Source organism: Emys orbicularis, chromosome 7 (genome assembly GCF_028017835.1).
Source record: "Emys orbicularis isolate rEmyOrb1 chromosome 7, rEmyOrb1.hap1, whole genome shotgun sequence".
Lineage (NCBI taxonomy): Eukaryota > Metazoa > Chordata > Testudines > Emydidae > Emys > Emys orbicularis.
Window position 1 is genome coordinate 19506607 of NC_088689.1, and position 26740 is coordinate 19533346.

A 26740-nucleotide genomic window follows, 5' to 3' on the forward strand; every position below is an offset into this window, starting at 1 on the left:
AAGGCTATATGTTTGTGTTTAATAACAGGAAGGTGCCACGGTGCATCAGCTGGGGATGATAATGATGATGATTCAGAATCAGACGAGGGTACGATTGAGGTAGCACGAATAAACTGTAGGGTTTTTTTTTATTTTTAAAGGTTTACAACAAAGAATTTAAAACATATTTTTACTTTGTTTTTGACAGACATCTTCAGAGGATAAAGAGAGGCAGCCTTTGAGCAGAATATATGCACCTGTTGTTTTTGCGTGAAGGAAGATTTAAAAAAAAGTCTGTAAAAAGTAAGGAGGATGACCAGAAGAGCTGCGAAGATGACGTTATGGTCAATATTATTAGGGCCGTTGTAATAAAAGCCATTTACCACTGTTTGAAAAAACAACTTTTGGAAAACTGTGCAGCTTGCGTTTACCGCGCAAGCCTCCTAGGCCCGTTAAAAAAAAAGCTGTCAGAAGACGCCTCAGCCATAAACCTAAAAGGCGCCCTAAGAAGAGGAAGCGACGCATCACCCGTGGTAAAAGGGATATATTTTAAAATGGCTTTTATTCATTGTGGCTTTGACGAATGCACCAAATCGGAACTGGATTTATTGCAAATAGCCCCCATACAAACCAGTATCGAAAATAGCTTTTATGTAGTGGTGCCGCCTTTGGCCGCTTTAACGGTGAATGCCCCTCTCAAATTTTTTATTTCGGGACATGGGGATCATTACTTAGACCTTAACAACACGCTGCTGTACGTGTGCTGCAAGGTGGTAAAAGAAGATGGGTCAGACCATGATGATGACGCCAGGGTGGCCCTAACAAACTACCCCATTGCCTCTCTTTTTAACCAGCTGGATGTCACTTTAGGCAACCATCTTATCAGTCAGAGCAACAATTGTTACCCTTACAGAGCCTTGATAGAGCTAATTTTGAACTACAGCCATGACACCCTCGCTACGCAGTTTTCGACAGGAGGGTTTCATAAAGACACGGCGGGGGCCCATGAAAACACCCGTTTGGTCGGCGCAACTAATGAGCGGTTTATACGCAGGGCCAGACTAACGGCCGGCAGCAGGAAGCTCGATCTGTTGTGGCCTCTACACAGTGATTTGTTTTTTCAAGAAAAACTATTGCTGAACGGCGTGGACTTGAAAATTAAACTGACGCGTAGCAAAGATGTTTTTTGCCTCATGAGCGGGAATGCCAACCAGAATTATAAAGTTCACATTATTTCAGCGTCCCTGTTTGTAAAACGGGTAAAAGTGACCCCTGGGGTCTGTTTGGGGCACGCTCAGGGCCGGCTCCAGGCACCAGCTTACCAAGCAGGTGCTTGGGGCGGCCACTCCGGAGAGGGACGGCACATCCAGCTGTTCGGCGATAATTCGGTGGACGGTCCCTCACTCCTGCTCGGAGCGAAGGACCTTCCGCCGAATTGCCACCACAGATCGCGATCGCGATCGCGGCTTTTTGTTTGTTTGTTTGTTTGTTTTTGTTTGGCTGCTTGCAGCGGCCAAATTCCTAGAGCTGGCCCTGGGCACGCTGAAGCTCTAATGACTGCCAGTGCTAAGTACTCGGTAGACTGGTTGGGCATAAAGGTGTTCAGCATTCCGGCCAGCAGTCGTGTCAGTAACCAGGAAAACCTCTTTTTGGGACAGCTACCCAAGCAGCTTGTAATCGGTTTTATAGATAACGACGCCTTCAGCGGCAGCTACGTTAAAAACCCTTTTAACTTTAAACATTATAACATTAATTTTGTGGCCTTGTATGTGGATGGCGAACAGGTGCCAGCGAAACCCCTACAACCTGATTTTGAGACTGGAAACTGTGTGAGGGAGTACATGCAGCTCATGCAGGCGACTGGAAAATATGTAAAAGACTGCTCGCTTTTGATTGACCGTGGTGAATTTGCCCAGGGCTATACGCTGTACGCCTTCGATCTGACCCCAGATCAGCAGTGCGCCGATCATTATTCTCTGATTAAAACTGGAAACCTGAGAGCGGAAATTCGGTTTGCAATGGCTTTGCCCTCTACGGTTAACATGATAGTGTATGGGGTTTTTGATAACGTGCTCGAAGTAAACCATAGAAGAAACGTCCTGTTTGACTATATGTAATCATGAACACCGTGCAGCTAAGGCGTATTTTATCAAAGGACCCTTCTTCTTTAGATGTTTTTCCTAGCGACTTGCTTCCGAAAGGTTTTGTGTTAGAAAGACCTTTGGGACTTATTGTTAACACGCACTCCCATGACTTACCCGGGGAACATTGGCTGGCCCTCTATTTACCAAAACAGGGGCCTGGTGAGTTTTTTGACTCCTACGGATTTTCCCCAGACAGTAACTTTTTTCCTAAGTCTATTATGACTTTTTTAAACTGTAACTCTAATAATATTGTGTTTCATCAGAGACAACTACAGGACCCCCTAGCTGTAACCTGCGGTTATCATTGTATTTTTTTTTAAAACAACGTAGTAGGGGTTTATCTTTTAATCGCATTTTAAAATTGTACACTGATGATTTACCAGAAAATGACCGCCTGGTGGTGCGGTTTGTAAAAGGGAAAAGACCAGGCATAGCTTTTTATCGCTCAGCTTTTTAATAATTCCCCGTTTTCTTTTTAGGATGCTTATTTGTCGGGGTTTTAGAGGAACGTTTCCTTTTAAAGTGTTGAGCACTATTTCTGAGATGGCCTAGGAGGCCCTTTAAACGGTTGGCGCGATGCTGCTCTTTTTCTCCTCATCACCACTAAACCAGAACCTTCCTGTGGCGTGCGTGCTCCTATTTTGTTTATAACGGCGCTAGACACGTGGTTTACAACGTCTTTGGTTATATTTTTTGCGGCTGTTTTCATGTGGGGTTTAATAATGTCAAAACCCCTTCTCAAAAGCGGCACGGCTTTTCTAAAAAGACTGTGAAATATCCCTCCTAATCTGGCCCAGTACATAACGGGTAATCGATGGCCGCTACCAGGTCATCAGAAGCCGAGCAGAGAATAGCCTTCCTTTGCTGCGGCTTGGCTTTGATGAGAAATCTTAAAAGAGCCAGGTTTCTCTGCACACGGTTAGACATGTTTGTCAGGGGGATGCTCTTTTTTAAAATGGAAGTTTGATAAAAATAACAATTTTTTATGGGGGTTTTTAAAGGTGTATACACAGGGCCAGTCTGGGGGGAAAAGGCCTGTTCTTAACCGGAAGGCTTCAGGCGTTGAAGCGTTTAAATCCACCAGCAGATACCTGTAGGGATTTTTGGTAGCGTCCTCAAAAGCCTCCAAAAAGACTTGTGTTTTACCAGGGTACATTTGCCGGGCCAAAGTGGTGATTTGCAGTTTATCGTGAGTTTTTTTTAAAAAGAACCATATACTTAGTATTTAAATTAATCGTACGGCTTTTTTTCCCCTGACAAAACACGTTTTACACAATGTACATAATACTTAGGTTTTTGTGGTGTACGTATTTTGTAAAGGCTTTCTCGATTTCACCGCTTTCAGAAGCAGACTCTATTAGATCATCTATAATAACCATATTCACTTTATTACTAGGAAATAAATGTTCATCATTAAAAGTACTAGGTAAATCTTCCAAAAATGTAATACATGGAAATTTTTGCAGCAACTCTTTATACAATGGTTGCCAACAGCTATAACACCACACAATCTTTTCAGGCATACATGATAACAACTTATTACCATTTTCTAACAATTGCTTTATAAAAACGATTTTCCTGAATTCGAGGGGCCACAAAGCAAACAGGAAAAGGGGTGAACAAACTGAACGTGGCTTTTCATAATAATCATTACCCGTACGGCAAGGTTTTAAAATACTCCTCAAGGGCTCTTTTGTCGTAAACGACTTTCTGGGTTTTCTTCAGAGTTCTCGTTTCTATCAACCAGTGCTTTTTTACCCTTACGATTCCTGGTTGCTGTACCACGATTTCTTTTGGGACCTCTCCCATGGGGTAATCCCAGACGAGTTCTTTTAAACTTTCAAAATTAATTTTCTCGCTATTCCCTGAGTTGAGTGTGATTCCTTTTAATTTCATACAGGTCTTACCGCTGGACAGTTTGTACCTGTATGTTTTAGGCCTCGCAGACACAAACTCCACGATGTGTTCATCTGGGGGTATTTCGCTAGTCAAATCTCCTAAATAATCCCCTAGGGACGGATTCCACTCCCCTTCTTTACTCACAAAAATCACAGAATCCATATCATGATAAAGGCACCGCTCCTGTAAGCGATCTAACAGACGATAGAGCTCTAGCCTGGCATAAGCGGTGGTAAAGCACTCTATAAACACGTTAGTGTTGCTGGAATGGGTGCAGCATTCTTTTGCGTACTTCCAAGACACTACGGCCGTGTCATCATCGATAAACTCGCACACTGACACGTCGTAATAAGGTACAAAAAAGTACTTGAAGAGCTCGTCGGGGTCCATCACTATACTGACCAAATTTTCCCCACAAGGAATTTAAAAACAGCTTTGAGATTTGTCTTTTTGCGGGGTTTACCTTAATCTTGTTTAGCCGCAGACACACGCCTTCTCTTTCACGGTACTCTTTAACGTACTGTTTTTTTTTTAACTTGTCCGTACACCAGTGAGGGAACCCCGAGGCCTCTTGTTTCTGTCTCAGGTGTGTTTTTAATGTAGTCTGAAAACAGGGCATCTGAAGAGCGATTAAAATGCCAGACTTCATAAATCTCAGCGATCCTGTACCCTTTGTTTAAAGCCTCCACCAACTCTATTGTGCACCAAGCCCCTGTTAAAGCCCTCTCCTCCTGCCTGGGCATGCAGGGGTCCTTTTGTCTTGTTTCTGCACAAAGGGCGCACAGGGGGAACATTAGTTTACCACCGACCCTGTATGGTAATACGGGGAAATACAGACCTCTCGGAGGGTACACTTTAATCTTGGTGATGCCAAAGTACTGTCTGATATCCCCAAACCCCTCATACACGATAACAGGGTGCCCCACAGGGTATTGTTTAGTCTTGTTAACAAAAGGGTAAAGGCTGGTAAAATCATAGTAATGAACCTGCTCCCTGGGCTGCGGTTTGTAATAAAGGCAGATGGCATTTGTTCTACCACCGTAAAGGGCGTCTCTAGGAACCAAAGGCTGTGGCAGCTTTTTTTCTCATAAAAAACCCCCCACCCGGTTATCATTATCCCCTTTTCCCCACCCCTCAAAACTGTTGCTGTTTCAGAGGTAGATTTTTTTGGCCCTTTTTAAGGCCGGCTGGCTCTGTGTAATGAGGGATTTGGATGTGCCGGGCTGTTCAAAATCGGGGGGTCTAACACCCTTGCTTCCAAGTGCAGCTGCCTCAGAAGGAAATTTTTTGCCCCTCTTTAAAGGTAGCTTGCTTTGTGTAATGAGGGGTTTGGCTGTACAGGGCTGTTCAAAATCGAGGGGTCTAATACCCTTGCTTCCAACATCAGCTGCCTCAGAGGGACATTTTTTGCCCCTCTTTAAAGGTAGCTGGCTTTGTGTAATGAGGGATTTGGTTGTGCAGGGTTGTTCAAAATCGGGGGGTTTGATTCCCTTGTTTCCAACGGTAGCTGATTCAGAGGGAAATTTCTTGGCCCCTTTAAGCGAGCTCCCCTTCAACATTTCTTCTTGAGGGATAACACTTGATAAGTCTGCCAATACACATAAACAAAATGTTTTTAGCGCATAAGCCTGTATGTTCTTTTTTACTAACAACAACAAACATATCCCCCATATATATATTTTAAAAGCCTTTTACATAACCCCGCTAAAACATTTTTTATAGTAAGGGGCTAAAAACAGGATTTAAATACAATGTAAAAAAATTAAGTGCTATTTCCGCTTACGCCACACGGGTGCAGTACAGCTCCAAAATTTTTAACAACTGTCAGCAAAACTTTTTTGTACAGTAAAACCTTTGGGGCAAAGGCAGCTTCTTTTTTTTTTTTTTACTAACAACAACAAACATAAACCCCAGTACCTGTGTTAATGCACAACCCCTAAAAAAATGTACACTATCTCCAATAACAGTTATTTCAAACACATATTTAAAAACAGTTCATATCATCTTCTGTAATCTCAGAAAAACCTATTTGCTGGTTTTGACTTTCATCTTGTTCTAAATTAAAAAAAATAATAAAATCCTTAAAACCATTTCTTTTAAAAATAAACCATAATTGTGTAGCATATTAATTAGCTTTCCAAAATTTAAAGCTTCTAGTGCAGAATCTGGTATGTCAAGGAAAAAGGCCTCATCCTATTTAAAAGAAAAAATATTACCTTTTAACTAAGCACAACGCAGGTATAACACCATGGTGGCACACACACAGACAGACACACACCATAGTAACCTTTCTTACCATGTTGTTGCTCCCCATGATGGTAGAAGTCTTGTATCAGCAATATTTCTTTGACAGCATTGTCCAGTTTTCTGTCCCTATTTATAGGTTTAAACCTGTTTAAAAAAAAAAAAAAAAAAAAAAGGTCTTGGGGCCCCCTAAAAAATAATATTTAAAAAGGCGTTTCTTCGAAAAACCAGGGTGTGTAAAGGTTATTTTTTCTAGGAAAAAAGGTGGGTAGGTATGTGTGTGTGGGGTGTGTGTGGGGGGTTATGTTCTAACCCTATTTTAAAAAGTTACAGTTGGCATGGGTTGTAACTAAACCCTGGCTTTTAAAGCTTTTTGCACAATTTACCGGCCATAAGGGTTGTTTTTGGTTATCTTTTTATTATTTTACATTATTACTTTAAAAAACACATTTTTAAATGGTTTATAGTATGTGTTGGGCAGCTTTTGTTACAAAGTGGAAAAAAACAAAGAAGGTCCTGGATGTTTAGATAAGAGCAGAGCAGGGGGACCCCTTACTTGTTTTTTCTGGGGAAAAAGGCGGGAAGGCCTCTGGCTACATACTTTAGCTTTTTTAAACTTTCATTGTAAAAAGGTTTTATTTTCTATAGTAAGCTTCTTTACAGTTAAAGTTACTATTCTTTCTAATACCAGTTTTTGGTATCATTTTGTTTTAAAAGGAGACCTGGGGCTTTTTTGTTATGTTCTGGCCTTCTTATCTGTGATCCACTGACTTGCAAAAGCTGTTTTTGCTAACAATGGTTTTGTTAAAAAAGCAGGCTGCTTTTACTAAAAAATAACCCATGTAAGTTTAAAACTTTTTTATTGCTATACATTACTTTTATAAACAGGCTTTTTGTGTTTTTTGTGTTTCTGCAAACTCACATGTTACTGAAACACCTATATCAAGGGGGCTAAAGGGGTCTTCTTTTCTAATTCACTACCTTCAAAAGGCTGTTTCAAGTGGTTCTCACTAAAAACCTTGGGGGAAAACATTTTCTTAGTCAGGGTTTAACCCTAGGGTGCTTTTGCATGCTTTTTTTTTTATTACAACACATACAAAAGGGCCGTGTCTTCATTTAGGGTATGTCTACACTACGAGAGTAGTTCGATTTTACTTAAATCGAATATGTGGAATCGATATTGCAAAGTCGAACGTGTGTGTCCACACTAAGGACAGTAATTCGACTTTGTGAGTCCACACTAACGGGGCAAGCGTCGACATTGGAAGCGGTGCACTGTGGGCAGCTATCCCACAGTTCCCGCAGTCCCCGCTGCCCATTGGAATTCTGGGTCGAGCCCCCAATGCCTTCTGGGAAAAAAATGTGTCGAGGGTGGTTTTGGGTAACTGTCGTCATCCAACCGTCACTCCCGCCCTCCCTCCCTGAAAGCGCCGGCGGGAAATCAGTTCGCGCACTTTTCTGGTCAGTGACAGTGCGGACGCCACAGCACTGCGAGCATGGAGCCCGCTGCGACCATTGCTGCAGTTGTGGCCGTTGTCAACGCCTCGCAGTTTATCATCCACCTGTCCCAGAGGCAGATGCAGATAAATCAGGCGAGGAGGCTACGGCACCGCGGTGAGGGCCTGAAGTCTGAGAGTAGCACAGACCTGTCAGAAAGCACAGGACCCAGCGCCAAGGACATCACGGTGGCAATGGGTCATGTGGATGTTGTGGAACGGCAATTCTGGGCCCGGGAAACAAGCACGGACTGGTGGGACCGCATAGTGCTGCAGGTCTGGGATGAATCCCAGTGGCTGCGAAACTTTCGCATGCGGAAGGGGACTTTCCTGGAACTTTGTGAGTTGCTGTCCCCTGCCCTGAAGCGCAATGACACCCGGATGCGAGCAGCCCTGACTGTCCAGAAGCGAGTGGCCATAGCCCTCTGGAAGCTTGCAACGCCAGACAGCTACCGGTCAGTCGCGAACCACTTTGGCGTGGGCAAATCTACCGTGGGGGTTGTTGTGATGCAAGTGGCCAACGCAATCGTTGAGGTACTGCTCTCAAAGGTAGTGACCCTGGGAAACGCGCAGGCCATCATAGATGGCTTCGCCGTGATGGGATTCCCAAACTGCGGTGGGGCTATAGATGGAACTCACATCCCTATCCTGGGACCGGACCACCAGGCCAGCCAGTACATCAACCGAAAGGGCTACTTTTCAATGGTGCTGCAAGCACTGGTGGACCATAGGGGACGTTTTACAAACATCAACGTCGGATGGCCGGGCAAGGTTCATGACGCTCGTGTTTTCAGGAACTCAGGTCTGTTTAGACGGCTGCAGGAAGGTATTTACTTCCCGGACCACAAAATAACTCTTGGGGATGTGGAGATGCCTACAGTCATCCTCGGGGACCCAGCCTACCCGCTAATGCCCTGGCTCATGAAGCCCTATACTGGCGCCCTGGACACTGAAAAAGAACTCTTCAACTACCGGCTGAGCAAGTGCAGAATGGTGGTGGAGTGTGCTTTTGGACGTCTCAAGGGGAGATGGAGAACCTTACTGACTCGCTGTGATCTCAGCGAAACCAATATCCCCATTGTTATTGCAGCTTGCTGTGTGCTCCACAATCTCTGTGAGAGCAAGGGGGAGACCTTTATGGCGGGGTGGGAGGTTGAGGCAAGTAGCCTGGCTTCTGATTACGCCCAGCCAGACAGCCGGGCGATTAGAAGAGCCCAGCGGGACGCGCTGTGCATCCGGGAGGCTTTGAAAGCCAGGTTCCTGAGTGAGCAGGGTAACCAGTGACTTTTCAGTTTGTGTACAGAGAAGCTGAACCTGCCCCCGTTTCTTTACCCACTAAATGTTCAGTATCCTCTCCAGTTACATACCCCGTTCCCCCCCTTCCAACACACGTTTAAAAATAAAATCACTTGAATTTTGTTAATGAACACCGTTTTCTTTATTACTGTTTTCGTGGGAAAGTGTTGAACCTGGGACGCAGACTGTGGTGGGGAGCGGGTGTAGTGTAGTGATGCAAATGACGCTTCCAATCTCCAGGAATGACAGGCTCCGCAGTGGTGGACTGGTGGTTTCAACGGACCCTGCCACCCCTCCTGTTCGGGACTCTGTGTGTGGGGGGGCTATGTGACTTTGTGGCAGGGGGAGGACGGTTACAGATCCCCTGCTGCGTGGCTCTGTGATCCAGGATAAGGACCGCTGCATAAGATCTGTAACTGCCCTCCCCCGCCACAAAGTCACAGAGCACCCCCCACCCCCCACAGAACACTAAAACCACCTCCCAGAATGACCAGGGTAACTAGTGACTGCAATGTGTGTGTGCCCTGCTGCTGAACCTGCCCCCGCCTCTGTACCCTGGTAAAGGTGACTGTTCTGTCCAATTACCAACCCCCTTCCCCCCCTTCAGACAGACTCTCCTCTAAAGAACATGATGGAAACAGTAATTAACAGAAACTTATTTTTTATTAGCAACTACACATGAAACTGGGGGGTGAAACTTGGACGGGGGCTTGGGTGAGGCGGGAAGGAAAGGACTTGTCAAATTTTGGGGAATGAGAGCCTTCTAGTAGTAGAGCAGTCTGCAGGGGTGGAGTGAGAGTTTTCATGGACTCTGCCACCCCTCCTTCTTTGGACTTTGGGTGATGGGGGTATAGGACTTGGTGGCAGGGGAGGGCGGTTACAGATAGACTGCAGCGGGGCTCTGTCCTCCTGCCTCTGGTCCTGCAGAACATCCACAAGGCGCCGGAGCGTGTCAGTTTGCTCCCTCATTAGTCCAAGCAGCGTTTGAGTCGCCTGCTGGTCTTCCTGCCGCCACCTCTCCTCCCGTTCCATGTGTGAACGGTGCATTTGGGACAAGTTCTCCCTCCACTGGGTCTGCTGGGCTGCCTGGGCTCGGGAGCAGCCCATAAGTTCCGAGAACATGTCCTCCCGTGTCCTCTTCTTCCTACGCCTAATCTGCGCTAGCCTCTGGGAGTGTGATGCCAGGCTGGGTTGGGAGACAGTCGCAGCTGTGGGAATGGGAAAAAGGGAGTGAATTCCTCAGAAAGATAAATTTAGTTGTGAACAAAGAACATAGTCTTTCTCTGTAAAGAAGACCATGCACAGCACCTATCACATGCGCACTCAGGACAAGGTCGAATTTTCGGCCTTCGCATTCAGTGCCTGGGGTCTTGCAGTGCAGATCAGAGAAGCGGGACAGGACACCGGAATTTGTGTAGCAGGCCGACATGGTAAGCCGTAGACTTGTGGCTGCTTAAAACTTTAATAGTTGCACTGGCCTCCTTTCACATTGAAAGCAATGCCAGTCCCTGCTGCCAGCAATCCGGCAAGCATGAGCTCTGCCCCTGTCCCACCCCCTCGCGGCTGTCCCAGGGAAAGATCCCTTTATGCTGCCCCTCTCCCGCCTCCACCGCGTGGCTGTAAACCACCGGTTACAGTTCTGTAAAGGAACGGGCAAGCAGTCCCAATACTAACATTCCCCTACCTAATTCAAAGCAGGTCACCATGAGCGACATCACCCTGATGAGGATCTCAGACACGGAAAAACAAAGAATGCTTCGGGAAAGCCTGCAAAGACCAGGGCCGTATGCCGCCATGCTCTGCAGGGCAATGATCCCGGAGTACTTGCTTGTCTCCTGGCGCGGAAATGTCTGCTATTACGGAGGACCCAATAAGGCCGCTCTCCCCAGGAACCTGATGCAAAGGCTTTCCAATTACCTCCAGGAGAGCTTCGTGGAGATGTCCATTGAGGATTTCAGCTCTATCCCCGGACATATAGACCGCATTTTACTGTAGCTGCACTGGCAGGGACTAAACAGTAGAGCGGCTTGGGCAGAACAATCATGCAAAACCGGACATTGTTAGATTTTTTTTCAATAGTTGCACTGCCCAGGACTGAAACGTTAAGCGCCTAGGGCACACTAATCATGAGAAACCCATTGTTGTTATTGTTTATTATTGTTATTAATATTCCTGTTCTGTTAAAAATAAATGTTTAGATGTTTAAAACACTTACTGGATGATCCTTCCCCTGATTCTGTGTCCGGGTTAACGGCTGGGGACGGTTGGTAGGGGATCTCTGTAAGGGTGATGAAGAGATCCTGGCTGTCGGGGAAATCAGCGTTGTAAGCGCTGTCGACTGCCTCGTCCTCCTCATCTCCTTCCTCATCTTCCCCGTCCGCTAACATGTCCGAGGAACCGGCCGTTGACAATATCCCATCCTCAGAGTCCACGGTCAGTGGTGGGGTAGTGGTGGCGGCCGCACCTAGGATGGAATGCAGTGCCTCGTAGAAACGGGATGTCTGGGGCTGGGATCCGGAGCGTCCGTTTGCCACTTTGGTCTTCTGGTAGCCTTGTCTCAGCTCCTTGATTTTCACGCGGCACTGCGTTGCATCCCGGCTGTATCCTCTCTCTGCCATGGCTTTAGAGATCTTCTCATAGATCTTTACATTCCGTCTTTTGGAGCGCAGCTCGGAAAGCACGGACTCATCGCCCCACACAGTGATCAGATCCAAGACTTCCCGATCAGTCCATGCTGGGGCCCTCTTTCTATTCTGGGATTGCACGGCCATCTCTGCTGGAGAGCTCTGCATCGTTGCCAGTGCTGCTGAGCTTGCCACGATGTCCAAACAGGAAATGAGATTCAAACTGCCCAGACAGGAAAAGGAATTCAAATTTTCCTGGGGCTTTTCCTGTGTGGCTGGTCAGAGCATCCGAGCTCGGACTGCTGTCCAGAGCGTCAACAGAGTGGTGCACTGTGGGATAGCTCCCGGAGCTATTAGCATCGATTTCCATCCACACCTAGCCTAATTCGACATGGCCATGTTGAATTTAGCGCTACTCCCCTCATTGGGGAGGAGTACAGAAGTCGAATTTAAGAGACCACTATGTCGAACTAAATAGCTTCGTGGTGTGGACGGGTGCAGGGTTAATTCGATGTAACGGCGCTAAATTCGACATAAACGCCTAGTGTAGACCAGGCCTTAGGCTTGTCTTTTCAAGTGTTTACTCCTTTACAAGCCTTTTACCTTTCTTGGTTAAAAAGTGGGGGAAGAAACAAACTTCTTCTTCTCTCTAATCCCCTGGTTTACAAAATAAGGGGAATATAAACTGTCTGTTACTAAAAACCTGGGGTTTTAAACCTGGGGTGGTTCTGCCTGCTCTTTTTTTATTAAAACACTTATACCAAGGGGGCTAAATAAAGAACTGTGTCTTCATATAGGCTTGTCTTTTTCAAGTGTTTATTCCTTTACAAAACGTTTACCTCTTTTGGTTAAAAAGTGGGGGAAGAAACAAACTTCTCTCTAATTTTGGTTTACAGAATAAGGGGAATATAAACTGGCTGTTACTAAGGACCTGTGGTTTTAAACCTGGGGTGCTTCTGCCTGCTCTTTTTTTATTCTCTCTAATTCACTGGTTTACAAAATAAGGGAAATATAAACTGTCTGTCACTAAAAACCTGGGGTGCTTCTGCCTGCTCTTTTTTTATAACAACACATACAAAAGGGATGTGTCTTAGGTTTGTCTTTTCAAGTAATTATACCTTTGCAAAACGTAATGTAACTTTTACTTGTGTTTGTTAAAAAGCAGGTAAAGAAGCAAACTCCTTCTCTGTAATCCACTAACTCACAGAGGCTGCTTTGCTAACAAAGCTTTGCTACAAAAGCCTGTTGTTTCATTAGGTTTGTTTTTTCATGTGTTTATTTAATAAGTTAAAAAAAGGGGGGATTTAGACATTACTTTAAAAAACACATTTTTAAATGGTTTATAGTATGTGTTGGTCAGCTTTTGTTACAGAGTGGGAAAAAAACAAAGAAGGTCCTGGTTGTTTAGATAAGAGCAGAGCAGGGAGAGGGGGGCTTACTTGTTTTTTTCTGGGGAAAACGGCAGGAAGATCTCTGGCTACATGCTTTAGCTTTTTAAAACTTTTATTGTAAAAAGTTTGTATTTTATATAGTAAGCTTCTTTACAGTTAAAGTTACTATTTTTTCTAATACCAGTTTTTGATATCATTTTGTTTTAAAAGCAGGCCTGGGACTTTTTTGTTATGATCTGGCCTTTTTATTTTTGATCACAGAGGCTGTTTTTGCTAACAATGGCTTTGCTAAAAAAGCAGGCTGCTTTTACTAAAAAATGTCCAGGGCTAGTTTAAAGCCTAGGGGGGAAACATTTTTATTACTATACATTACTTTTATAACCCTGGGTTGTTTTTGCAAACTCACGTGTTATTAAAACACCTATGCCAAGGGGGGTTAAATAAAGAAATGGGTCTTCATTTAGGCATGTCTTTTTAAGTGTTTATTCCTTTACAAACCTTTCACCTCTATTTGTTAAAAAGTGGGGAAAGAAACAAACTTCTTCTCTCTAATCCACTGGTTTACAAAATAAGGGGCATATAAACTGTCTGTTACTAAAAACCTGGGGTGCTCCTGCCTGCTCTTTTTTATTGAAACACTCCTGTAAATAAAGAACTGTCTTCATTTAGACATGTCTTTTCAAGTGTTTATTCCCTTAAAAACCTTAATATAACTTTCACTTTTATTTGTTAAAAAGTGGGGGAAGAAGCAATCTTCTTCTTCTTTCTAATCCCCTGGTTTACAAAATAAGGGGTTTATAAACTGTCTGTTACTAAAAACCTGGGGTTTTAAACCTAGGGTGCTTCTGCATAATTTTTTATTACAACACATACAAAAGGGATGTGTCCTAGATTTGTCTTTTCAAGTCATTATAAAGCAGAGCTTTATTCCTTTGAAAAACTTAATGTAACTTTAACTTGTGTTTGTTAAAAAGTTTGGGGAAGAAGCAGCCTTCCTATCTCTAATCCACTAATTTACAGAGGCTGCTTTGCTAACAGGCGCTTTGCTGCAGCTTCACATTGTGCTTACTAAATAAATAACCCGTTAGTCTAAAACCAATTAAAAAATGTTTGTTACTAAAAGCTTATGGTTTTAATTTTTATAAAAACTCCTCTGTAAAAGGGCTACATGGCGGGAAAAATGCTGGGGGTCTGTTTCTATAGATAAGAATAAAACAGTTAAAAGGAAGGGAGGAGTGAGGAGGGGAGGGGGAAGAGGAGGGAGTTGGCTCTTGTTTAAAATCTTGGGACTCTAGGATTGGTTTGGGAAAATTAATTCTATGACGCTGCTGTAAAACAACCTCTAATTGGGCCGATCCAAAAGTGGTGATAACAAGTCTGAGAGGTTCTGAACCAGGAAAGTTGCCTCATTCTACAGAAAGACTTGAAAGGTAAGAATTCTCTCTCTCTCTATCTCTATCTCTGATTCCACCATGTGCTCTCTATCTTTGCCCTTTGCAAAGGGAGCTCTCTTTTCTCTTTTCTTGCCCTGTTCTTTCTTTTAACCTCTCTTTTGTTCTTAACCTACCCTGTTACTGAATGCTTTTCTATTCACTTTTTTACCCTGTGCTTACCAAACAGGCTCTGCCTGCTTTTCTCTCTCTCTCTTATTCTCTCTTTTTCATTTTGATTCCACCATGTGCTCTCTATCTTTGCCCTTTGTAAAGAGGGCTCTCTTTTTTTCTTTTTTTGCGCTGTTCTTTTTTTTTAACCTTTCTTTTTTTCTTAACCTACATTGCTATTGAATACTTTAAATGTTTTTTTATTCATTTTTTTTACCCTGGGCTTACCAAACAGGCTTTGCCTTAGTAAATGCCCTTTTTAATTTTCAATATTATTTAACTCTTTTCTTACCTAACCCTTTAAAAACAAATATTTCCTTTTTTCTTTAAGTTCTATCTTTCTATTCTTGAATAACCTAACTTTACCATCCTTTTTTCTTCAATAACTTGCCTCTCTTCTTTCAAATTTCCTTTTTTCTCTAAACCTTACTCAAACTTTCTTTTTCATCTTTACACTCTCTTCTTTCAACCTTTTTCTCTCCATGTACCCGAGCACAAACACACACAACACATCCCCTAGTCAAATACACACACACACACATTTTTTTTCCAAATTTTTTTGAAAATGGCCGATGGCGCCAAACTTTGGCACCAACAGAAACGGGGAGGGAAGGCGGGACATAAGCCCTAAATGGAGCATACAGACCTGTCAAAATTGCATGGTGATGAATGCTATCGAGTGGTATACTACTAATGCAGAACAAATTAAACACACCTTCCTCTGTGACTGAAATGAAAACACCTTTGGAATTCACTTTGTATTGATTTACTGTAGGTACAGAGCAGACTGTTGAGCCACTCCCTTCCATAGTCAGAGCCTATAAATTCTGATGCTCCATTCCTCAGGAGCCCTCACAAGATGGGTGCCACAATGATCTTCATTTGGATGTTCCTGACAATTTCTGGAGCTCTGCAGACTACCACAGGTACAATACCTACCATTCTTGCAAAGTCATTCTTACAAAAATGTAAAGAGAAGTTTTGCTCACTTTCACTGGGTCCACATCTAGAACTCCCAGTCATGCCAATAATCTTTGTGCAAAGATTAAAGGTAGTGTCGGTGTAGGGCCACGTTCGATAGCACAGCTCTGTTCTGTTGAAAAATGTGAGCCAAACAAACTAGTTAACTGTAAGTATTATTTGAACCACTTAAATAAACTGCTTAGTATGGTGAAATTAACCTTGCTTCCACCACCTAGTGTTTTTGTGTTTGTGGCTTGTGCCACTATTAAAATCAAATCAATCACTAACCTGTAAGTTAACAATTTAATGTCTCCAAATCTTGGTGTTCAGGGTGCGAATTAAGGAGTAATGTGGGTTCTCTTGCTAAAAGGCATATTTTTTGTCAAGTGCTGCAAAAGTATTATGTTTAGGTGCACATTGAACCACCCAGCTAATATTTTATTAAATACATTTTAACAATGTAATAAGATAGAACTGTGAAATTATCAGAGTGTACTTGGGGTAAATGAACTATTACACACCAGTATGCTGGCATCTTCCCCTTTGTGAGTGATCTTCTTTCTTGTTATCTTGAAATTAGTTTGGGTAACCTGTTCAAAATGTTAAATCAACCTATTCTAAACAAGCCTGTAAAACTCATGTTATATAATTTGGGCTTTTGTATCTGGAAACAGTGTGAGTGATTTTCATAACTAGTATTTAAGCAGCATTATAGTTATTTCTATTCACATCAGGCCCTCGGTTAAATGAGATTTGTGAAGGGTGAGTGTGCAATAGCTTGTGTTTATCTGTTCAGTGTATTTATGAATGATTATAACAGGGGAGTAAGGATATATGTATGAACCTTAAAGCAGGGCAACTTCTTCAGAACAACTTTGAAGTCTGGCTCCTTCACTAACTTAAAATATCCTTCCTAACATACCAGTCATGGGATCTGATCAACCTCTGTGCTCCCTGCTAAACAGTTGGCTGGTCTCCCAAGTATTTGAAGGTCTTGACTTAGCCACCTTTATCTCTCCATTCTTTTTGCGTTTCTCTCTCCCCATCCTCTATTTCCTCCTCTGCTTCTCTACAACTTTCCTCCCCCAGACTGTCCCTCCTTCTTCTAGCTTCTTCCAGTTTCTTCTTCTCTCAACTCCCTGAAGACTAGGGTGACCAGATAGCAAATATGAAAAATCAGAACAGGGGGTGGGGGTGGGGTAATATGTGCCTATATAAGAAAATGCCGCCGAATATCATGACATAAAATCATGACATCTGGTCACCCTAATCCAGACCCAGGAGCAGCTCTGAGGGAGTTGAGAACACTCTGGTGAGCCCTGGTTGTCCTTTCCTACTGCAGCTCTCCTGCTGGCCACGTGTTGCATTGCAGATGAGAAAGGAGAGTAGCTTGTTTCCTTGTGGGGCTGTGCAACCCACAGTGCAGAGCAGGAGCTCAACTGATTTTGCCTAAACCTAGTAGAGCACTTAGCAACAGATGGCTCATTTACCCGGAACCCCCACCAGCCACCCAACAGAGCAGAAAAGAAGAAATGATGAGAACCAACAACCAGTTATGGCTCCCTGACTCTCTATCCCAAGCACAGTGCAGCTGGTTTAACATGTGTCAGCTGACTATGGTCCCCAAGACTGAAGGTCACATCTCGCAGTCAGCAGACCTTCAGTTACTGCCTTGTTCAAATATTCCAGCACTGTCAAAGATGGGAATTGTCAAATCTGGGCTCTGATTGGATTTCCCACTACTGTTAAAATGATCACCCACTAACATGCATTTCTGGGGAGACTGAATATTTTGATCCCTGCAAAATCACTACTTGCTAATAAAGCAGTATACTTGTTGATGAAGCAGTGTGTCTGGGACCCCCACCATGGAACCACTTTTTATGTCTAATTCATAGTACTAGCAACATTCTATTGTTATTTTATTATAATATTCACCATAGAATGATTCAATATTCACCACTTAAACTGAATGTAGCTTCTTTTTCAAATGACATAGCTACCACCAGTAGCTATGCTGGATCCAGCTGAAGTTTGCCAGGGTGACAGGCCCTTTATAAACAAGATAGGCCTGAGTCTGATCTCACATACTGACTTTAGACCAATAAAACCAATTGACTTCAATGGAGTCTTGTTTCTCACTTTTGTGAGATTAGACTCAGGCCCTGCGCAGAGTCAGATTATGTAGTTTAAAGCTAGGACCAAGAAGAGGCCAAGGAACAAGAATATGTTTGGCCAACGTGTTCAAAGTCTTTAGAAATTAGTTTTTTCTAGCTGTTTGACATCAAGAAAAACTGTACTAGACTTAACATTATAGCTGTTTGAGTTATTTCTAAATATGTTTGAGAGAGAAATGGCTGAATTGATAGTGGTATTGTCCCGTGGTCAGTTGATTTTTCCAAGAAAAACTCATGCTCATTGAAAAGAAAATCACCTTGTGTTCAATAGTTTATTTTGAATGAATGTCTTTCATGGATCTAAAAGATTTAGCACCACCTTGTGGACACATATATTTTAAAAATTATTTATCTGTATTACAATAGTGGCTTCAAACACATTGTAAGCTTCCCTGAAGAGCTTACAATATTAGCTAAGACAAGTTGCAACATGTTGGTTTAACAAGCAATGGGGGAGGAAGGGCAAAGCGAAGTGGCTTCATAGGCTAGCTATGTGCACAATTAGGTTACAAATACATACTTTTGATTGTAATCTATAAATCATCAAGAAATATGAACCATATTGATGATCCCTCCTTATGACCAGCCTAGCTCTTTTCATCTATCCAGCCATCTCTCTCCCCAATCTTCTTCCTTTCTGCCGAGATGTTCTTTGCTTTTTTACAGGGTGCTAGAAATGCCAACCTTTTTTGTAGCTGTTGCCACCACTGTTACTATTGTGATGTCAGGAGAAAGGAAATCTTGTTCTACAAGATTGACTGAATGGGACTTGAAGGCAATTGAAGGAGTTGATCATTTAGGTTTGTTGATTCCTTAGGTCAGACGAGTCATGGGCTTAATTAATCCTTGTCCTTTGTTATCTTACTTCAATAGGAATGGTAACCATGCCAGCACACACAGAATCTAGTAAGTCCCATCTCACCTTGTTTCAGTAATTTTCTTCTTTACTTATTGGATTCTATATTCTGGTGGACAAATCCTATATGGATTGCACAGAGTACCATAGTTTATGCTCCTTTTTATTGGCTTCACTGGGACTATAGTTCCATTTTCTAAAGGGCATCTCTTTGGCTTGAACAACCTCTTGAATCCCATCATTTCACTATATTATCTTTTTCTTGCCTTCCTGAATTCTTTTTGCTTCAGGCATATTCATGCCTGCTGTAACTCAGTTACAGTTTGATGTGCTAAACCTAACAGCCTCCATACTGAGTTAGAGCATTTTAATATCTTCAATTTTGATTTTAGGGATTTTTAGACCAGCTTTCTCCATTTTAATTTTTTTTAAATTCCCCCTTTCAAAATTTTAATTCTACAGTGCACATTTTTGGTCCCTTTTTTCCCCTGAGAATGTTGAACTTGCTTATATTGTAATCATTATTACATGGTAACAGGACAGCTAAAGGTTCTCTTTGAATCAGCTCCCATTTCTTACTTAGGACATAATTCGGAGTAGCCCATCGTACTGTGTGCTCTAAAACTAGCTGTTCTAAGAAGTGTAAATTTAAGGTGTGGAGAAATTGCTTCTGTAAAACTTGTCTTCATTTGACACAACCAATTTATATGTGGGTGGGAAAAGTCACACATCTCTTTTTTTTTTATTCAGTTACCTCTCTTATCTCCCGCAACACACCACTCACAATATTCCCCGATCTGGGGACCAGCAGTATGACATTACTAGTATATTGGTGTACCTAGGAGTCAGAATTTGTACCCATGCTAATTTTGCTCTATGACCCTCTCAGAAATTTTAACTCATTAGATTCTATGGACTATTTTAGAATGGGTGCTACCCACTAACACTATAGCCTCATATGTCCTTCCTGTGCTATATCCACTGGTTTGTGCCATTCCACCAGGTTTCAGTAATGTCTGTTAAATCCAAATCCTCTTCCATTGACACCCCTCCTAGTTTATCTCTTTCTGCTTTTAAGCTTCTTCCACTGGTACTGAGATATTTCCATTATTTTTATTTTTGTTTGTTTGCCTATTTTTATTTAGCTCCATTATCTAAAGCCCTGTTATTAGTCTAGGACTTTCCCATGTGATCTCAACCTGCCCCATCTGCTGGTTCAGCTGCACTTTCTTTCCTGTTCTTTATTGCCAGATGCAGAGTTGTCTTTGTATTATTCACATCCCTGGCAGACATGTTTGTCTGAGCTGAGCTGAGCGCTCCTCTGCACTCAGAAATGTTTCTGCTAATTAAGGATTTGATAATTCCATTTAGGCACAGCCCTGCATAGGGGGTCGTGCAGAGCCAATACAGGCTCCTAGATAGAGCATTAGGTGGCATTCTGATTCAGAGATGCGGTTCTTTCTGCTTGGATGCACACAAGGTACATTCCAGATGCCACACCCCTTCATGGGATGCAGATTATCAGCTATCATATGGGCATTGTATTGAACCTGTTGCTGCTCTGAGAATTAGCTATTTTGGTGAAGGTTCGACAGATCCTTGGATGACTAAAGTGAGCTGTACTGGCTCTGAAGACATGTTGTGGTTTTGCCCTTATGAAAATTGGCTGAATACATGTGGTTTTTATGGAGATGCTGGTGTCATATGTTCAGGTACATATTCTTTTTTCTTCTAACTCTGTAACTTTCATACTAAGTTAATCAGCTTTGTGATTACTGTAAAATAGATTTAGGATTATGTTTTTAAGTTCTTTGCTTTACATTTTGTTTTATCATGACAGAAAAATGTCACATTCCTCACTAACATACACTTAAATATATTAACTATACTTTAATGAAAAGTGCATTAGCTGTTGATGTAGATGATGCTGGCGAGTGATATAGACTTTAAGGTCAGAAGGGACCATGTTGATCATCTAGTCTGGCCTCTTCGACGCCACAGAACCTCACCCACCCACTCCTGCGATAGGCTCATAATCTCTGGCTGAGTTACGGAAGACCTCAAATCTTGATTTAAAGACTTCAAGTTACAGGTATCCACCATTTACGCCTGTCTTTTTAGGACATGTGTAGGTCAGGAGTCTTATCAACTTGGTCTATATGGGCCCAATCCAACCTCCATTTAACTTTAGTGGGAGTTGGTTTAAGCCTAGTAGAAGCATAATTTTATTATATTTGAATATTATTCTAATAATTAACATGATTACATTTTTGCAAACATGCTGTTTCAAACTTCGGCTCTGTTCTGAAAAATGCCATCCTCAATGAAAGACCCATTAAATATTTCATGTTTCTACACTAACAGATTCTGGAATGACTCAAGATTAATACTTTATGACAAAAATTCCTTTCCTGCAAGGTACCCTGGCCCCAATCCATAAAAGTAGTGTGCTGCTACTAGTAAGAATTTGGATGATTTCTCTTCACGTCTCTTCATCCACAAATATTTAATACATTTCAATTGGTATTCTATTGTTTAACAGTGCTATTAAAAGTGCGACAAATCAAGATACATTTTTTTAATCACGATTAATTTTTTGAAGTTAATAGCGTGAGTTAACTGCGATTAATCAATGGCCCTATATAAAAGTTCTAAATATTATTGTTGTTATGTTGATCTATAATATTTGTCTTAAAATTGTTCAGGAGGTTTTCTTAAATTGCCAATGTGCATCCAGAGGCTGGGATTTAGAGCATGTTTTGCTGTTCCTCTGCTCTTGCATATCATTGGCTATTTCTATTGCAAATTAATGTTCATCTCCTTGATAGCACAATAGCAGGAAACCATTGTCATTATCATAAATGTCTTCTCTAATTACACTGGTCTACAATTTTTGAGAAGTCCTCTGCTTCAGAGATAAAATGTGCTATTTATTATGTATTTTGATGTGCTGAATTCAAATATGACAATTAAAACAACTGATTGGCTACTGTTTCTAAGATATTTAAGTTTTTACATTTTATGTCTATGTATATTGTGTAGATAGTAGAGTTTTAATCATAAATTGTAAACCTAGGTCTTTTCATGTGTTTATGGTTGCTTTACATGATAATATTTCACCTGTCCTGTTTATGTAACACTTTAAAAATCAGCAAAAGGGTTATATAAATAAAATTTATTATGAAACAAAAGGCAAAAAACTATTATGTACATAGTTTAGTCCTATTCAGTGTCTACTCGGCGCTTCTTGGCTTGTCTCTTGTATTCATTAAATGGAGCATCTCTTGTTACTGTCCAGAAATAGTCTGCAAGCATTGATGGGCTCCATTTGCCCTGATAGCGTTTCTCCATTGTTGCAATGTCCTCGTGAAATCGCTCGCCGTGCTCGTCGCTCACTGATCCACAGTTCGGTGGAAAAAAATCTAGATGAGAGTGCAAAAAATTTATCTTTAGTGACATGTTGCAACCAAGGCTTTTGTATGCCTTGAGGAGGTTTTCCACCAACGACCTGTAGTTGTCTGCCTTGTTGTTTCCGAGAAAATTTATTGCCACTAACTGGAAGGCTTTCCATGCCGTCTTTTCCTTGCCACGCAGTGCATGGTCAAATGCATCATCTCGAAGAAGTTCACGAATCTGAGGACCAACAAAGACACCTTCCTTTATCTTAGCTTCACTTAACCTTGGAAATTTTCCACGGAGGTACTTGAAAGCTGCTTGTGTTTTGTCAATGGCCTTGACAAAGTTCTTCATCAGACCCAGCTTGATGTGTAAGAGTGGTAACAAAATCTTCCTTGATTCAACAAGTGGTGGATGCTGAACACTTTTCCTCCCAGGCTCCAATGACTGTCGGAGTGGCCAATCTTTCTTGATGTAGTGGGAATCTCTTGCACGACTATCCCATTCGCAGAGAAAACAGCAGTACTTTGTGTATCCAGTCTGCAGACCAAGCAAGAGAGCAACAACCTTCAAATCGCCACAAAGCTACCACTGATGTTGGTCATAGTTTATGCACCTCAAAAGTTGTTTCATGTTGTCATAGGTTTCCTTCATATGGACTGCATGACCAACTGGAATTGATGGCAAAACATTGCCATTATGCAGTAAAACAGCTTTAAGACTCGTCTTCGATGAATCAATGAACAGTCTCCACTCATCTGGATCGTGAACGATGTTGAGGGCTGCCATCACACCATCGATGTTGTTGCAGGCTACAAGATCACCTTCCATGAAGAAGAATGGGACAAGGTCCTTTTGACGGTCACGGAACATGGAAACCCTAACATCACTTGCCAGGAGATTCCACTGCTGTAGTCTGGAGCCCAACAGCTCTGCCTTACTCTTGGGTAGTTCCAAATCCCTGACAAGGTCATTCAGTTCACCTTGTGTTATGAGGTGTGGTTCAGAGGAGGAGGATGGGAGAAAATGTGAGTCCTGTGATATTGATGGTTCAGGACCAGAAGTTTCATCCTCTTCCTCTTCCTCGTCTGACTCAAGTGAGAATGATTCTGATGCATCAGGAACCGGCAGTCCTTCTCCGTGGAGTACTGGGCATATAGCTGATGGAACGTTTGGATAATGCACAGTCCACTTTTTCTTCTTTGACACACCTTTCCCAACTGGAGGCACCATGCAGAAGTAACAATTGCTGGTATGATCTGTTGGCTCTCTCCAAATCATTGGCACTGCAAAAGGCATAGATTTCCTTTTCCTGTTCAACCACTAGCGAAGATTTGTTGCACAAATGTTGCAGCATATATGTGGGGCCCACTTCTTGTCCTGATCTCCAATTTTGCAGCCAAAATAAAGGTGATAGGCTTTCTTAACCATAGTGGTTATGCTGCGCTTTTGTGATGCAAAAGTCACTTCACCACAAACATACCAGAAGTTATCTGCACTGTTCACACAAGTACGAGGCATCTCTGCTCACTTTGGCTAAACAGAAATGTGTCCCTTTGCAAAATCAAACACTGACAAATAAGAGAGCACGACACTGCATGATTTCTAGAGCTGATATAGGGCAATTTGTTCAGCAGAGTGATGTAAGCTTCGTTATGATTGCATCATCCATGACTTCTAGGAATAACATGATGCAATTCATATCATGTATGACACAATACCAGCTTCAGATTGCATCATTCATTGTTTTGCCTAAAAAGCAAGTACTGTCCAAACCCAGTCATAGATTTATTCATAGATCCAGTCAAAGATGTATTTTAGTCATTTCTGGTTTAAATTGAGATCCCTTCCCTTTATAACTCACTTATCCTCCGCCATTCCCAAGTCAAGGGTCGTATATACTGACCCAATAGCATATCTTGAAAACTAGAGCCAATCAACAATTTTAAGCATCATTTTCGTTCTCAGTGACCCAGGATTAGTAAAGTTTGACTACATTTATTTCAGAAGCATTTTGGCTGTAAAGCAGTGTTATGCCTTTGTCTCATTGCAGCAAGCACTCTGTTTCCTCCAGTGAGAACCACACCAAGTGGTAAGTGCTGTCTCACCCTTGATTTACTAAGATTTATTTTTTTACTGTGGCATTCGACATCATACTGATCCAGATGTGTGACCTGATCTGGACATGTAATCCCCAGAAGTGGTCCAATGTGGTTTTGTATGTGGGACAAATTGACCCCAGTTGTCACAGTGTTACCAAGAGGGAAAGAACTAACTAATGTGCTAATAATAATTTCCTTGAATTTATTTTAGGGCTGGCATTGAGACTGGTCAATTCATTGAGCAGATGTGAAGGTCGTGTTGAAGTCTATTACGAAGGATCCTGGGGGACAGTGTGTGATGATTCTTGGGATCTCAATGACGCAAATGTTGTGTGCAGGCAGCTTGAATGTGGATATGGTGTTGCAGCAAAGACCAATGCCTATTATGGTCAAGGCTCAGGAAATATTGTTCTGGATGACGTGAGGTGCATAGGATCGGAATACAGTTTATGGGACTGTCCTCATTCAGGATGGCTCTCTCATAACTGTGGTCATTCTGAAGATGCCGGTGTCATCTGCTCAGGTAAATACCAAGAGTTTGCAGGAGTCTTGCAGGTAAATGACCATGCTTTCCACCATGTGTAAGATGTTTTTGAAAGTCACATTACAAAGTTTTCAAAATATGAAATACAGTTTTTGGAACTGGATCCTATACTAAAAAGGCCACTTTTCTACTTCCTCAAACTTCATACTTCAGCCAGCTATCCAGTTAGTTCCATGGTGAATGTGATTTTGCTAGCATAGAATAGAGATATACAACAACAAGATGCTGGTGTCATCTGCTCAGGTAAATACCAAGAGTTTGCAGGTGACATGAAGGTCAATGACTGGCACAGAATATGCTTTTCACCATGTCTAAGATGTTTGTGAAAGTCACATCGCTGAGGTTTCAGTATATGAAATACAGTTTCTGGAACTGAATCCTATACTAAAAGGGCCACTTTCCTACTTCTCATAGACTCAGACTCTAAAGTCAGAAGGGACCATTATGATCATCTAGTCTGACCTCCTGCACAACGCAGGCCACAGAATCTCACCCACCCACTCCTGTAACCAGGGGTGAAAGTAACGTAAGGGAATTACCGGTACTCCAGAGTCCTGCGGAAGGGGTGGGGCCTCAACTGGAAGAGGCGTGGCCTCTACTGGAAGAGGTGGGGCCTTTAAATCCCGGGGCTTTTAAGTCAGGATTTAAAGGGCTCAGGGATCCGGCTGAAGCTAGGAGCCCCGGGCTCTTTAAATCACCCCCGGAGCTACCAGCTGCAGAGGCGACTGGGAGCCCTGGGGTTTGGGCAGGGGTGAAAGTAATTTTACATTTCTTACCCATATGGTCCAATCGCAAGCAAGCAACCCACCTCTCCTACGTGCTTCATGGATCCCTCCCATTGCATGACATAGATATAGAAAATAAAGCTGCTACTACTACTAAAAATACTGTCTGCAATAAAACTTTAATATTGGAATAAGCCTGAAAAAGTGAAAACTCACTGTCACATTTTTCTCCGTGTCTTCCCTCCTCCTCCAGCCAGGCTGCCGACGCTAGGCCGTGCTTTCCCCTGGCCTGGCACTCAGCAGCGGCTGCAGGGGCTCCCCTCTAGCTTGGAGCAGGGAGCAGGGAGACTGGCTGAGGGAGGGAGAAGCCTGCCCCCTTCATAAGAAGAGTTTAAACTCAGCTGTTCCCTGCATGGTTCAGCCCCCGGGGTTAGGAGCCGTTTCTGGCATCCTTGTTAATTTCACTCACAGTTGCTGGGGGGAGGGGGCCGGGAGAAGGGTGTATGTGACCATGGCAGGGGCAGTTCTTTTCTGCCCCCGGGATGAGGGGATCTCTCCAATACTAATATACACAACAAATACAGTAGGCATTTGCCTGCACAGCTTAAACCCAGAGCTAATAAAAGCAGTTCTTTTCTGCCCCTGGGATGACTGTGGTCATTCTGAAGATGCCGGTGTCATCTGCTCAGGTAAATACCAAGAGTTTGCAGGTATCAGAGGGGTAGCCGTGTTAGTCTGGATCTGTAAAAAGCAACAGAGAGTCCTGTGGCACCTTTAAGACTAACAGATGTATTGGAGCATAAGCTTTCGTGGGTGAATGCCCACTTCGTCGGATGCATGTGACATGCATGTGACATGCATCCGACGAAGTGGGCATTCACCCACGAAAGCTTATGCTTCAATACATCTGTTAGTCTTAAAGGTGCCACAGGACTCAAGAGTTTGCAGGTGTCTTGCAGGTAAATGACCATGCTTTCCACCCAGGGCCGTAGCAACAAAGAACGTGGCCCCCTCCGAACATATGTCCGGGCGGGGCCCCTTACAGTGCAGAAACTGGAATGCGGTATTTATTTTGCCACTTTTAGGGGCCCCCTTCCTTGCGGGGCCCCCTCCGGTCGGAGGGTACGGAGGGCGCTCGCTACGCCTCTGTTTCCATCATGTGTAAGATGTTTTTGAAAGTCACATTACAAAGTTTTCAAAATATGAAATACAGTTTTTGGAACTGGATCTAATATACTAAAAAGGCCACTTTTCTACTTCCTCAAACATTAGTTCCATGCTTCAGCCAGCCAGCCAGCCAGTT

The 26740-nt window shown here is 42.7% G+C and overlaps 1 protein-coding gene across 1 annotated transcript in view; it reads left to right on the forward strand.

Annotated features, from left to right (window-relative positions):
• Positions 1-26740, forward strand: part of LOC135881086 (deleted in malignant brain tumors 1 protein-like) — a 124136-nt gene that overhangs the window by 65038 nt on the left and 32358 nt on the right. The window contains exons 30-33 of the mRNA XM_065407591.1: positions 29-99; positions 1490-2092; positions 18481-18614; positions 24380-24691. Coding sequence (XP_065263663.1) covers positions 29-99; positions 1490-2092; positions 18481-18614; positions 24380-24691 — 1120 coding nt within the window. The remainder of the gene's footprint in view (positions 1-28; positions 100-1489; positions 2093-18480; positions 18615-24379; positions 24692-26740) is intronic.